Source organism: Pelobates fuscus, chromosome 11 (genome assembly GCF_036172605.1).
Source record: "Pelobates fuscus isolate aPelFus1 chromosome 11, aPelFus1.pri, whole genome shotgun sequence".
Classification (NCBI taxonomy): Eukaryota; Metazoa; Chordata; class Amphibia; order Anura; family Pelobatidae; genus Pelobates; species Pelobates fuscus.
The window spans coordinates 10,787,092-10,801,754 of record NC_086327.1 but is presented as its reverse complement, the minus strand read 5'-3'; the positions used below and the strand labels follow the sequence as shown (position 1 = coordinate 10,801,754).

The 14,663-nt window shown below is 43.3% G+C and overlaps 1 protein-coding gene across 18 annotated transcripts in view; it reads left to right on the top strand.

Annotated features, from left to right (window-relative positions):
* Positions 1 to 2,451: 2,451 nt before the first annotated feature.
* Positions 2,452 to 14,663, top strand: part of EIF4G3 (eukaryotic translation initiation factor 4 gamma 3) — a 74,492-nt gene continuing 62,280 nt past the window's right edge. For all 18 annotated transcript variants that reach the window (XM_063435930.1, XM_063435926.1, XM_063435919.1 and 15 more), the window contains exon 1: positions 2,452 to 2,817. In XM_063435930.1, the coding sequence (XP_063292000.1) occupies positions 2,687 to 2,817 (131 nt within the window). In that variant the 5' untranslated portion in view covers positions 2,452 to 2,686. The remainder of the gene's footprint in view (positions 2,818 to 14,663) is intronic.

The following is a 14,663-nucleotide window of genomic DNA, read 5'->3' as shown; positions in this document are numbered from 1 at the left end:
TTGCTGTGGAGCTCTGTTATACACTCAGACACATTACTGGGAGTATTATTGCGGTGGAGCTCTGTTATACACTCAGACACATTACTGGAAGTATTATTGCTGTGGAGCTCTGTTATACACTCAGGCACATTACTGGGAGTATTATTGCTGTGGAGCTCTGTTATACACAATACTGGGAGTATTATTACTGTGGAGCTCTGTTATACACTCAGACACATTACTGGGAGTATTATTGCTGTGGAGCTCTGTTATACACTCAGGCACATTACTGGGAGTATTATAGCTGTGGAGCTCTGTTATACACTCAGACACATTACTGGGAGTATTATTGCTGTGGAGCTCTGTTATACACTCAGACACATTACTGGGAGTATTATTGCTGTGGAGCTCTGTTATACACAATACTGGGAGTATTATTGCTGTGGAACTCTTGGAGTTGCAAGACTACAATTAAAACTTGGTTTAATCATGCAAATAGTGTTATTTTTTTCAATGTCTTATTTTTATTGAGGTTTTTATTAGTGGTTTTTGTTAACAGAAACAAATAAAGCAGAAAACACATCATTTCACATTGTACCGTTGAGGAGTACGATACAGTTACTGAAATCTTGAGGAAATGACAGGGTTATGTAGCAGTGTTTGCAAGATTCCCTACAATTGGTAACAGTTGTTCTCCATATTTACAGATAGTAACCTTAGTATCATGCAGTGTATACAAGTTCTTTGTAAATAGCAGAAAGATAATATTGCAATAACGGCATTACCAATATTACCAAACGTGCTCTCGGATATGCTGGTTGTTTCCCAGCTTATGTCAAATTGGATCCAGGGTAAAGAAATTATGGTATCGTCTTCATCATACTCTGAATAGTTACGCTTTTCCAGTCTCTGGCTATGGTTATTTTAGCAGCGAGGAGTATTTAAATAATCCTTATTATGGCCTCCACGTGCTGCCAGTACACTTTTAATTTTAGACAATCTCTGTTTTGTTTTTAATATAAAAAACAATAAATTACAAAATTTTGACTAAAAAAAAAAAAGTGTTCTTCCAAATACGCTACTGCTTAACCCCTTAAAGGACCACTCTAGGCACCCAGACCAATTCAGCTTAATGAATTGGTCTGGGTGCCAGGTCCTTCTAGGATTAACCCATTTTTTCATAAACATAGCAGTTTCAGAGAAACTGCTATGTTTGTGAATGGGTTAAGCCTTCCCCTATTTCCTCTAGTGGCTGTCTCATTGACAGCCGCTAGAGGCGCTTGCATGATTCTCACTGTGATTTTCACAGTGAGAGCACGCAAGCGTCCATAAGAAAGCATTATGAATGCTTTCCTATGTGACCGGCTGAATGCGCGCGCAGCACGTGCCGCGCGTGCGCATTCAGCCGACGGGGAGGAGAAGAGGAGGAGAGCTCTCCGCCCACCGCTGGAAAAAGGTAAGTTTTAAACACTTTCCCCTTTCCAGAGCCCGACGGGAGTGGGTCCCTGAGGGTGGGGGCACCCTCAGGGCACTCTAGTGCCAGGAAAACGAGTATGTTTTCCTGGCACTAGAGTGGTCCTTTAACCCCTTAACCCCTTAAGGACCAAACTTCTGGAATAAAAGGGAATCATGACATGTCACACATGTCATGTGTCCTTAAGGGGTTAAGGACCAAACTTCTGGAATAAAAGGGAATCATGACATGTCACACACGTCATGTGTCCTTAAGGGGTTAAGGACCAAACTTCTGGAATAAAAGGGAATCATGACATGTCACACATGTCATGTGTCCTTAACCCCTTAAGGACACATGACATGTGTGATATGTCATGATTCCCTTTTATTCCAGAAGTTTGGTCCTTAAGGGGTTAAGGGGTTAAACTTTGCATTTTTGGTGTTCAGTGATTAAGCCGTACCATTACAGACTATCGCTTGTGCCATCATTTCCCAGCATGCACCTGATATCCTGCTTCGGACGTGCCGCTACCCTTTTTCATATTTTATTAACTTGTTTGATAACCAGTGCTGGTCCTCAGGAAAATGGTGGCTTTGATGAGCGTCCAACGTACCTCATATATATTACCAACATTTAAAGAGCTAGAAAAATTTGAATTTCAAATTTAGGATCAAAATTGCAGAGCTCTGGAATAAATTAAATTTAAAGGAAATTTCCAATTTAAGGCCAAAGCAGTTGTAAACATAGCAGCCTTGGAGAGTGCCTTGACAATTCTGACAACTCACAGGATTTCACCAGCAGTCATGTATAACCCCCAGTAGGGGGCAGCAGAGTCCAATATGCCATCGAATTTTGTCGGAATCAACAGAGTCTGCTTTCGTAACCCCGCCCACATCTCACAGTCTCCGAGCCGACCCGAAGGATTCCGGAAATTGGCGAGTGTTGCTACTGATGTTGCTCCGCCCTCCGCTCGAGCCTAACCGAAGGTTTCCGGAGATTGCCGAGTGTCCGTCCTGCCGGACTGCTGGAGGCGGAGGCAGCGCCATGTTGGATGCTCCGGTCGCCGAGTGAGGAAAATCCACCGGCATCTCCCCGTTTCCCCCACCGAGAACGGCTCCAGTGACCCCGGGGAGGGGGAGGGCTACGCTCGGCCCCTGAGAGCCCCATTGACCTCTGGTCCTGGTTTGGGGCCCCTCAGCCCCCCGATACCCCCAGCCCCCCCCCGACCCCGCTCCGGGGGGCCCCTCGGCCATGAGTCTCCCCCAGAAAGCGGCCCTAAAACCGGCGGCACCGAGCGGGACCGGAGCTGTGGGACCTCCACCCCCTGCAGTGCCTCCCCCCACCGCCTCGTCCGCCGCCATCCGGGGCCTGCAGCCTCCACCGTATCCTTTCACTGGGGACCCCGGGATTGCAGAGAGAGAGGGGGAGGGGGAGGGAGGGTATAACCGCACCCCCACATATATATAGAGGGGGAGGGTATATCCGCACCCCCATATATAGAGAGAGGGGTATGACTGCACCCCACATAGAGGGAGAGAGGGGCTATAAATGCACCCCCACATATAGAGGGGGGGCATGACTGCACCCCCACATATAGAGGGGGGGCATGACTGCTCCCCCACATATAGAGGGGGGGGGGGCATGACTGCACCCCCACATATAGAGGGGGGGGGGGCATGACTGCACCCCCACATATAGAGGGGGGGGGGCATGACTGCACCCCCACATATAGAGAGGGGGCATGACTGCTCCACCACATATAGAGAGGGGGGGATGACTGCACCCCCACATATAGAGAGGGGGGGATGACTGCACCCCCACATATAGAGAGGGGGGGCATGACTGCACCCCCACATATAGAGAGGGGGGATGACTGCACCCCCACATATAGAGGGGGGCATGACTGCACCCCCACATATAGAGAGGGGGGCAAGACTGCACCCCCACATATAGAGAGGGGGGGGTTATGACTGCACCCCCACATATAGAGGGGGGTTATGACTGCACCCCCACATATAGAGGGGGGGGGTTATGACTGCACCCCCACATATAGAGGGGGGGTTATGACTGCACCCCCCTATATAGAGAGGGGGGGTTATGACTGCACCCCCCTATATAGAGAGGGGGGGTTATGACTGCACCCCCCTATATAGAGAGGGGGGGGGGGTTATGACTGCACCCCCCTATATAGAGAGGGGGGTTATGACTGCACCCCCCTATATATAGAGGGGGGGTTATGACTGCACCCCCCTATATAGAGAGGGGGGGTTATGACTGCACCCCCTATATAGAGAGGGGGGGTTATGACTGCACCCCCCTATATAGAGGGGGGGGTTATGACTGCACCCCCCTATATAGAGTGGGGGGTTATGACTGCACCCCCCTATATAGAGAGGGGGGGTTATGACTGCACCCCCCTATATAGAGAGGGGGGGTTATGACTGCACCCCCCTATATAGAGAGGGGGGGTTATGACTGCACCCCCCTATATAGAGAGGGGGGGTTATGACTGCACCCCCCTATATAGAGGGGGGGTTATGACTGCACCCCCTATATAGAGAGGGGGGTTATGACTGCACCCCCACATATAGAGAGGGGGGGTTATGACTGCACCCCCACATATAGAGCGGGGAGGGTATGACTGCACCCCCACCCCACATATAGAGAGTCGGGGGGGGGTGGGGGGGATAAGATTCTGCACCGCAGATAGAAAACCGGGGGGAGGGGCGATAAGATTCTGCTCCTCAGGTACCCCAAGATAGAGATGGGGTGTATGCTACCTACTACACCCCATAGAAATGAGGGGGGGGGGTTGTTCCCCAATACTGCATCTAAGTATAAGGGGGTCCCCTAACACTGCACCCCACATAAAGGGGGTCCCTAATATTGCACCTAAATACAAGGGGGTGCCCTAACACTGTAGCCCACACATAGAGGGGGGGTCGCCCCGTAACACTGCACCCCACATAGAGGGGGTGGGCCTTAACACTGCACCCCACATAGAGGGGGAGTCCCCCCCAACACTGCACCCCACATAGAGGGGGGGGAGTCCCTCCCTAACACTGCACCCCAAGGGTGGGGAAGGGGGGGGAGTCCCCCCTAACACTGCACCCCACATAGAAGGGGGGGAGTCCCCCCTAACACTGCACCCCACATAGAAGGGGGGGGAGTCCCCCCTAACACTGCACCCCACAAAGAAGGGGGGAGTCCCCCCCCCCTAACACTGCAGCCCACATAGAGGGGAGATCCCCAAGCACTGCACCCCACATAGAGGGGGTGGGCCTTAACACTGCACCCCACATAGAGGGGGGCCCTTACACTGCACTTAGGGTAGAGAGCAGTGGTAGGGACAAGATTCTGCACCTCAAATGGTACGCTGGAGGAGCTAATAGCGAACCCAATATAAAGTTAGTGGGCCTTGATGCTACTCCCTATATAGAGAGCTGGAGGGGGGATTCCAACATAGAGATATGAGGTGGCCAGAGCAGCACCATTTTAAACTCCACCCATATCGAGAGCCAAGGGAAGGGACCCAAATACTGCACTCCAATATAGAGAAGTGGCAGGAACAAGATGATGCTCCCTATATAGAAAGCTAGGGGGTCCATATGCTGCAACTAATATATAAAACCAGAGGGGGACCGATATACTGCATCCAATTTAGTGACCTAGATTCTGCCCCACATATTTTGATTCGAGGAGAAACCTGGATACTGCACCCTCTATAGAGAACCAGAGAAGATTATTCATACTGTGTCTCATATAGAGAGTCGAAGGACTCTAGATACTGCACCTCTGATACACATCTAGAGGTGATCCTTAGATTGTGCACCTCTCGATCGTTTGAGAACCCCAATTCCTACACCCCTTGTATCTGGGAGCATTTCACTTCCAGATCGCTGAATGAGGGAACCCCAGAACCTTAATCCACAGGTGGATGGTAGGGGTGGAGGCCAGATATTGAACCTCATATAGAGAGCAATGGAGGCACATACATTGCATTCCCCAAAAAGACTGCCAGAGGATAGATACTGCACCCCATATAGAGAGCTGTGGGAGGGAGATAATGCACCCCATATAGACAGCTATTACATCCCCTGATAGACAGTGGGAACCTGCATTTAGGACACCTCTAGATAGTGCCTCCTGAGATTCTGCACCCTAGGCAGACAGCCAAATGAGCACCCTAGATCCTGCACCCTCAAATATACATCTGGGAGGACTCCAAATACTGTAGCCTCATGTATATGGTTCTCACACCCACAGGCAGCCAGGGGTAGGGTAAACCCAGATCCTACACCCACCCACAGACTGTGGGAACTTCAGATCTCGCACTCACAGGCAATTGGGGTGGGTAGCACCAGATCTTGCATCCACAGATAGCCTGAGGTGAGGAACCCCAGATCCTGCACGCACTGGTAGACAGCTCAATTGGGATATCCCAAAAACTGTACTGACTGATATCTGGGGGAAAGACACACATACCTGCAATATATACAGCCTGGGAATTGGGCTCAACACCTATGCATTGAAAAAACAATGGTCTTATATTAGAACATCGGAGAGCCAGATCCTTTGTACAAAGAAGTCATAGGAACATTATGTTTAAAGATTGCTGTTATCTTAATACCCTAGTATTTACAGCAATGAGAATCCTACATACAAAGACTATTGCACCTTGAATATATATATAGCCGTGGTGAAGATAGAACATTTGCATCTATAAATCGGTGGGCCTGCAGACAGCTGCATAATGTACATACAGAGATTACTGCACCGCAATATATATATATATATATATATATATATATATATATATATATATATATATATACATACATATACATACAGTTTGGTGGGGAACCTAGAAATCACCTCTACTATTGCCTCCAGGGGGCCACACAGACTTGTGCAGAGGGGTTTCTGTATCTGAAGTCATTACCTGGGAGAAACCTCAGGACAAAGCCTAGTATTGGGTTATCAGATCATGGAGCATCCTGCATACCTTGAAGCCATAAGGATCCTAATATATAACAAGAATCCTTTTGTAAAGCAGCATCAGATAGGGCTGAGGAAAGGGTATCGCCGCTGTCAGAATCTGTCCCATGAATATGCTGTGATAGTGTGTTACAGAGCCCTCCCTAGAGTTATAAGGGTCACCATACAGGTACATCCATATACTGCTAAGGAGAGGATTGCGCTGTGAGATAGAGGTAAAGCTAACATGTATATAAGAGGAATGACACGTTTATTATAGCAACGAAGTACTGGGATACAGGTAAGATACAGTGTTCCATGATATAGTGCAGCATACTCCCTATTATTCTTAACCATAAGGGGGGATAATTCCTATCATTGCTTCTGTTGCTGAATCTCGAGATGTGGGGGATATCACAGGATGTGGCTTTGCTTTTTATAGAAATAGTGTTTAAGCAGTACCTCGAGACCTGGTTTGGGGTGCATTTACCCAGAGAAAAGGTAACTAACCTAAAATACCAGGAGTTTTCTAATGTGAGAGGTAAATGGTGCGTTACTTTGCTCTGACTCATTGGGTTGTAAATGTACCCCACAATGTTTATGCCCCCATATTTCTCTCCCATTTTCTAGCTGTTGAATGTTCCTTTCTAATTTCATTGCATTGTCAATGGGAAGCCTCTTTATCTGTCGGGGTTAAATAATCCTCTGTTAGGAAAGGAATCTGCCCCGACCCATGTGAAGAGGTGTACAGTATTATGGGTGTTGGCCAGCCTGTGCGGACAGTGAGTGGCACTTTATACTTCCAAATTCACAGCGCTGCCGGGAGATACTGACCAGCCTGCACTGCAGGAATTACAATCTAGAACTACACCGAATGTCTCTACTTTGCACATTGTGCTGAGCTGATTGCTTGAGTCAGGTGTAAGAATTTCTCCAAGTGCATTGATTCACCCTTTCAATTCTGGGTTGTATGATTGATCTGGTATTCTGGTGTGTCTCTGTGACCAAAAGATGCCTGCCTCTACTGTTATAGGGAACTTGGACGTTTTTTGCCAAACTCGAAATCATAATAGTTTAAGCAACAATAATAGACTTGTAGAAATTCTCCGTCCCAGTGGACTAAATGTTACTTTCTGGCTGTAAATCCAGTCATTATTTAGATAATATACCCCCTTAGTATATATAATATTTAGATCTTTATGCTCCAGGCTGCAATGGTAAACATCTTTATTCATTTAGGAATTAAAAATCACTTGTGCTTTGAATCTCTCTTTACTTTGGATTTGTTTTTTGTGTGCGTTTTTTTCTGGTTTTATGTATAAGTTGCAATTTTGGGGAAAGGTAAACAAATTCGCAAAATGTAAGCTAAAATGGCAGAGCCGTCATTATAGTTTAGTTTTTTTTTTTTTTTTTTTTTTGCATATCAGCACTTTGCCTAAATGTTGCAGTTTTTCCACTTTCACTACACTTTGGTTTCTTGTAAATAAAATCCACAATGTGATTTCACTGTATGGATATCTGGAACACGTGGTGGTCTCAGCTTCAAAACTTTCAGTTTGTAAATGACTCTGATTCATGTCTGTTGTACATAGTACATGTTCATGGATTGCCTTTCTGTATATATTATGTCTGTATATCATTTGAGAGTTATGTGGTTTCCCGCAGTAAAGGTGGCCTGGTTTATTGTAGCAGATATTGAGAATATTTTGGTATTAAAAGTACATTGGCTAGATAATCATTGCCAACTATCTTGCGACTTCCAAAGCTATATGTAAGTCTATTATGTTTAAGTCTAAGTTGCCTGGATTATGCACTCAAAGCAATATCACAATGTATTGTGTGTGACAATTCTCTTATATGAATGTGAACTGTACGGTTTTGTTTCATCCCGCTAAAAACGGCAAAAATAAAGAATGAAAAAAAAAAAACGTACGCTGGCAAGTGAAAACTCAGCCTTGACAAGTATGAACTCACCCTTGGTGAGTGTGCTATGGACACTCCAGGCTTGCAGCAGTGAATAACTTTTACTCCTGTCTAGTAACATAGGACTTGAAATTGTGAGCCCTAATAGTGTATTCAATACATATGCAAAAATAATTTTAATAATTTTAGAAATAGGTTTAAATTCCTTAACCTTTCTTCATAGCTGATATGTTCCATTCCTTTTATTAATTTTGTAGCCCGTCTCTGCACTTTTTCTAGTGCCATAATATCCTTCTTTAGAACAGGTGCTCAAAATTGCACAGCATATTCAATATGTGGTCTTACCAGTGATTTATAAAGAGGCAAAATGATATTCTCATCCCGAGAATGAATGCCCCTTTTCATGCATGACAATACCTTACTGGCCTTAGCAACTGCAGATTGACATTGCACATTGTTGCATAGTTTGTTGTCTATAACCATTCCCAAGTCCTTTCCGTGTTTTGTTATCCCTAATTTGCTTCCATTAAGGGTATACGTTGCTTGTGTATTCTTTACGCTGAAGTGCATAACTTTGCATTTTTCAACATTAAAGTTCATCTGCCATTTGAGTGCCCAGTCCCCCAGTCTATCTAAATCCCTCTGCAGCAAAGTAATATCTTGCTCACATTGTATTATTTTACAGAGCTTTGTGTCATCTGCAAACACCGAAATATGACTTTCAATGCTGTCTTCAAGATCATTTATAAACATGTTAAATAGAATGGGTCCCAGAACAGACCCCTGAGGGACACCACTTGCCACCTCTGTCCAGCTTGAAACTTTACCATTAATGACAACTCTTTGCACTCTGTTTTTAAGCCAGTGTTCTAACCAAGAACGAGCATTTTCATCTAGACCGATTTCTTTGAGTTTGAACACTAATCTATTGTGTAGAAAGTATTAGCTTCCTGATATATATTGGAATCGACTTTTTTTTTTATAATTATTATTATTATATATAAAGGGATGCTCCTGACACCATCACAAATTGTATTTATTTACATATATTTTGTAGACTTCCAACATGCTGGTTGCTTGAGCGAGAACGTGATGTCACAGCTCCCTTTTTATCCCTCCCAATCTGCATTAAGATCTGCTGAGTTGCACCAATCAGTGAAGTGTTCATGTGCTTTCTCTTAATAGGCCACGGCCACTGTGTGCGTTAGGTCAGCTGGAGATTTTATTGCAATTTTTACAGGATCTTCTAAAGAGTTACAATCTCTATTACAATTTCTCCCAAAGTAGTCCAAGTTTTTACCATGTCGGCCTTGCCTGGATCAGGCTGAAGTTTGTCATCACTGAATCTTACCCAGAGAAGAGACCCGTGGCCGTCAGAGCATTGCCAAGGGTTACCATGGCAACGCTCCGCACGGCACGCTGGCCGCGAGACTTACACTGGGGAGCTGGAGGAGCTGCTGTGAGGTAAGCGCTTGCTGCCCGCCCCCCCCCCCCCCCCCCCCCCCACAGCTCAGCCAATGCCACTGGACCACCAGGGACTGCTATATCCCCCCTCCCTGGCCAAGTATGAAACAGGGAGGGGGACAACAAAAATAATAATAATGAAACATAAAAAAAATAATTTTAATATAAAAATAAAAAATAATTTAATAAAAAATGCCCCCTCACTAGTGATGTCCCGAACAGTTCGCCAGGAACCGTTCGCTTGCGAACATAGCGTGTTCGGTCCGCCCCCTATTCGTCATCATTGAGTAAACTTTGACCCTGTACCTCACAGTCAGCAGACACATTCCAGCCAATCAGCAGCAGACCCTCCCTCCCAGACCCTCCCACCTCCATGACGAATAGGGGGCGGACCGAACATCGCACGTGTTCGCAACCGCGAACACGCTATGTTCGCCGGCGAACTGTTCCCGGCGAACTGTTCGGGACATCACTACCCCTCACACACACACTCCATTATATACACCTACACTACACAAACACACTGTGTATATAATGCAGTGTGTTTGTATAGTGTGTTTATATAACGCACACTATACAAACACACTGCATTATATAACGCACACTATACAAACACACTGCATTATATAACGCACACTATACAAACACACTGCATTATATAACGCACACTATACAAACACACTGCATTATATAACGCACACTATACAAACACACTGCATTATATAACGCACACTATACAAACACACTGCATTATATAACGCACACTATACAAACACACTGCATTATATAACGCACACTATACAAACACACTGCATTATATAACGCACACTATACAAACACACTGCATTATATAACGCACACTATACAAACACACTGCATTATATAACGCACACTATACAAACACACTGCATTATATAACGCACACTATACAAACACACTGCATTATATAACGCACACTATACAAACACACTGCATTATATACGCACACTATACAAACACACTGCATTATATACGCACACTATACAAACACACTGCATTATATACGCACACTATACAAACACACTGCATTATATATGCACACTATACAAACACACTGCATTATGTAAACACACTATACAAACACACTGCATTATATAAACACACTATACAAACACACTGCATTATATAAACACACTACACAAACACACTGCATTATATAAACACTGCATTATATACAGTGTGTTTGTGTAGTGTGTTTTTATAATGCACACTACACAAACACACTGCATTATATACACACACTATACAAACACACACACTGCATTATATACACACTACATTCACTGTACATACACTACACAAATACACACACACACACACACACACACACTCTTCATTCCTTATATATACACACTACACAAACACACACTTTGCATTTAGTATATACAGCATTCACTTTACACACACACTGCATTCACTTTACGCACACTACCCACACACTACACAAACACTGCTTTCATTATATAACACTACACTAATACACACTGCATCCACTACACACACTAGACAAATAAACACTGCATACACTACACAAACACACACTGCATCCACAACACACACTGCATCCACAACACACACTGCATCCACAACACACACTGCATCCACAACACACACTGCATCCTCAACACACACTGCATCCTCAACACACACTGCATCCACAACACACACACTGCATCCACAACACACACACTGCATCCACAACACACACACTGCATCCACAACACACACACTACACAAACACACACAGCTTCCCTGTCTAAACACACTGCATCCACTACAAGTGGCATGTATATTTTGTGCATTTACCTTTAGAAATAGTTTTTATTTTCCAAAATGATAAATGTACAAAATATCTGCAAATCATATCGGCTATCGGCCTGAAAGTTCACAGAATATCGGTATCGGCTCTAAAAAATCAATATCGGTCGATCCCTTATTAGTTGTAATATAGAATATGTGAAATAAACTGGCAGGCCTTATGTAACTGTTTGAATGATAGGATGTTTTAGGGATTCTGCTGGTGTACCTAAAATAGAGGATAAGACAGTGCAAATATTGTTTGATACTTAAAATAATATACTGGTTTATATGCACTCACAAGTTCCAAATTGGTAAAGCGTTTTATGGGTGCCTCCCCACGATGTAAATGGGGGGTGTTATTAGGTGTCCCTCCTCGAGTGGTAGCCAGTGGGGTATCAGGGTCAGCGAGATGATCCAAAAGGCTCCAATCAGATGAATACTTCAAAGGCAATGTATTCACTCATAAAATCAGGAGGTGTACAAAATAGAAAAATAAAAACAAATATAAAAAGGTCACCGGTCCTACGCGTTTCGTCCTTGTACAAAAGGACTTCCTCAGGGACCTCTTACAGCAAAAACAACAGTTACATGTACAATAGCTAACAAAGCATCCTAAAAACGCTACCAAATAAAGTCTTATATAGGGCTAACCCCTTCAAGTCATTGGTGGAATAGTGGGTGTCTTCCCTCTTCTGAACTTCCATTCGTTACCCGGCATCTTCCTCCAGGTGTAACTCCTTCGCCGAAGATTTTGAATCCTTCCCACATTATTCTCTGCCACTTCCGCATACGTCACGCGTTACGTTCCTATCACGTGACCGGTGTGCGTTCCACACTCGAAAAAAACATGGCCGTGCGTTCCACCATAATCATAAAGGAATCCACTGTTATTTACACACATTGGTGATACCCGGGAATCTGAACGAGAGGGCTATTAGATGTTGCACACAAACAACAACAGTCATGATGATAATATTAATATATCCTCTACATCTAACAAAAAATTAATAAATCAATGAAAATTTAAATTGAATGCAACAACTTCCTATCCAAGCTTGCATTCAATATAATCATACATCTACACAATATATCACAAGCTATTATCTCTTGTAGCATTAATGGTTTAATATTTGTAATCTTTTTCTTATTTTAAATAGTATTTAATAAATTTGTGACATAAATGGGAATATATCAAATTTAAAGTGACATTATCCTTAATTACACATCCATATTGTGTCTAACATAATTAATTGCTATTAACCAATCAAATGGCTTTCCAATTAAATTCTCAAAGTGATTATCTTGAACTTAATCAATCCAAATCAATCCAAAAAACAGACTATATCCATATCTACATTTAACCCCCTTGGAGTAAGGGTACCCAATCTGTGAATCCAATATGACTCTCTTTGAGCTAATCGTTTCTCTTTGTTGCCCCCTCTCCAATGTGATCGAATTTGTTCCACCCCTATGCAACGCAGCCCTTTCAGAAAAAAATGTGGGCAACTGTTACAATGGAGGGGGACCGAATGGGTGTCAAGTTTCTTCTTAATGTTATTAATATGTTCAAGGAACCTCACTTTCAAACACCTCTTCGTGCGTCCAACATACTGGCTGCCGCACGGACACTGGAGCAAATACACCACAAAGTCCGAGCGGCAGCCTATCTCTGACTTAATGAAAAACTGTCTCCCAGTGGTGGAGCTAGTATACGACATGGCTTTATCAGTATTCACTTGTGAACAAGGATAAGGCAATAGAGATACCCCAACCACTAAAAAACAAACAAAGACAGCAAACCTACTAAAAAGTGTGCCCTCTTACAACACCAAAAAACAATAATATAACAAATGGAGAAGTAGGGATGCAAGACCAGAGATACACTTCTAAGGTGCAGATATAAAAATATATATGCATACAACCTTTCAGTAACGAAGTAGGCGATATCTATAAAAACAAATCGCACATAGTGTATTACATAATAAACATAGAGGACACGCAGGATGATAATGTGGAACTCACAAGATTGTAGTGATAATCAAGCCCATCATCCTCAGTCAGAAAGTATCTTCAGAATATATGAGATGAAATCTTCTATTTTTCCTTATAGGGTAAAAGAGACCAAATAATAGTGCAGGTGTAAATAAAATATGACAAAATTTATTATACAATGCACTTACAACAGGGTCCAAATAAAAACGCATAAAAATCCACTCCGCAAGGTGGTAATGACAGCATACAAAGTGAGTCCCCCAAACAGTGTAATCCGACGCGTTTCGTCTAGAAGACTTCCTCAGGGACTCACTTTGTATGCTGTCATTACCACCTTGCGGAGTGGATTTTTATGCGTTTTTATTTGGACCCTGTTGTAAGTGCATTGTATAATAAATTTTGTCATATTTTATTTACACCTGCACTATTATTTGGTCTCTTTTACCCTATAAGGAAAAATAGAAGATTTCATCTCATATATTCTGAAGATACTTTCTGACTGAGGATGATGGGCTTGATTATCACTACAATCTTGTGAGTTCCACATTATCATCCTGCGTGTCCTCTATGTTTATTATGTAATACACTATGTGCGATTTGTTTTTATAGATATCGCCTACTTCGTTACTGAAAGGTTGTATGCATATATATTTTTATATCTGCACCTTAGAAGTGTATCTCTGGTCTTGCATCCCTACTTCTCCATTTGTTATATTTCACTTGTGAACAAGCTTTACAGTTTTTACATCCCTTGAAACCTTTTGCACCCTTTTTATTCTTAGATCTGCTCTTTAAGGCGTAACTTGGTGCTAATACATTTTTTAGATTTAGTTTTTTCCTTTATATAATTTTTGGTTTCTTTGGCAAATGTCCTCCCAAAATGGGGTTCTCCAACAATATTGGCCAATATTTACATAAACTCCTCCTAATTTTAGGATGATCAATGTTATATTGTGTAAAAAAAGATTGTTTAAGATTTTCCCCTTTCTGTCTATCACTGGGGTGATCCATCAAACAATCATTTCTATTCTTT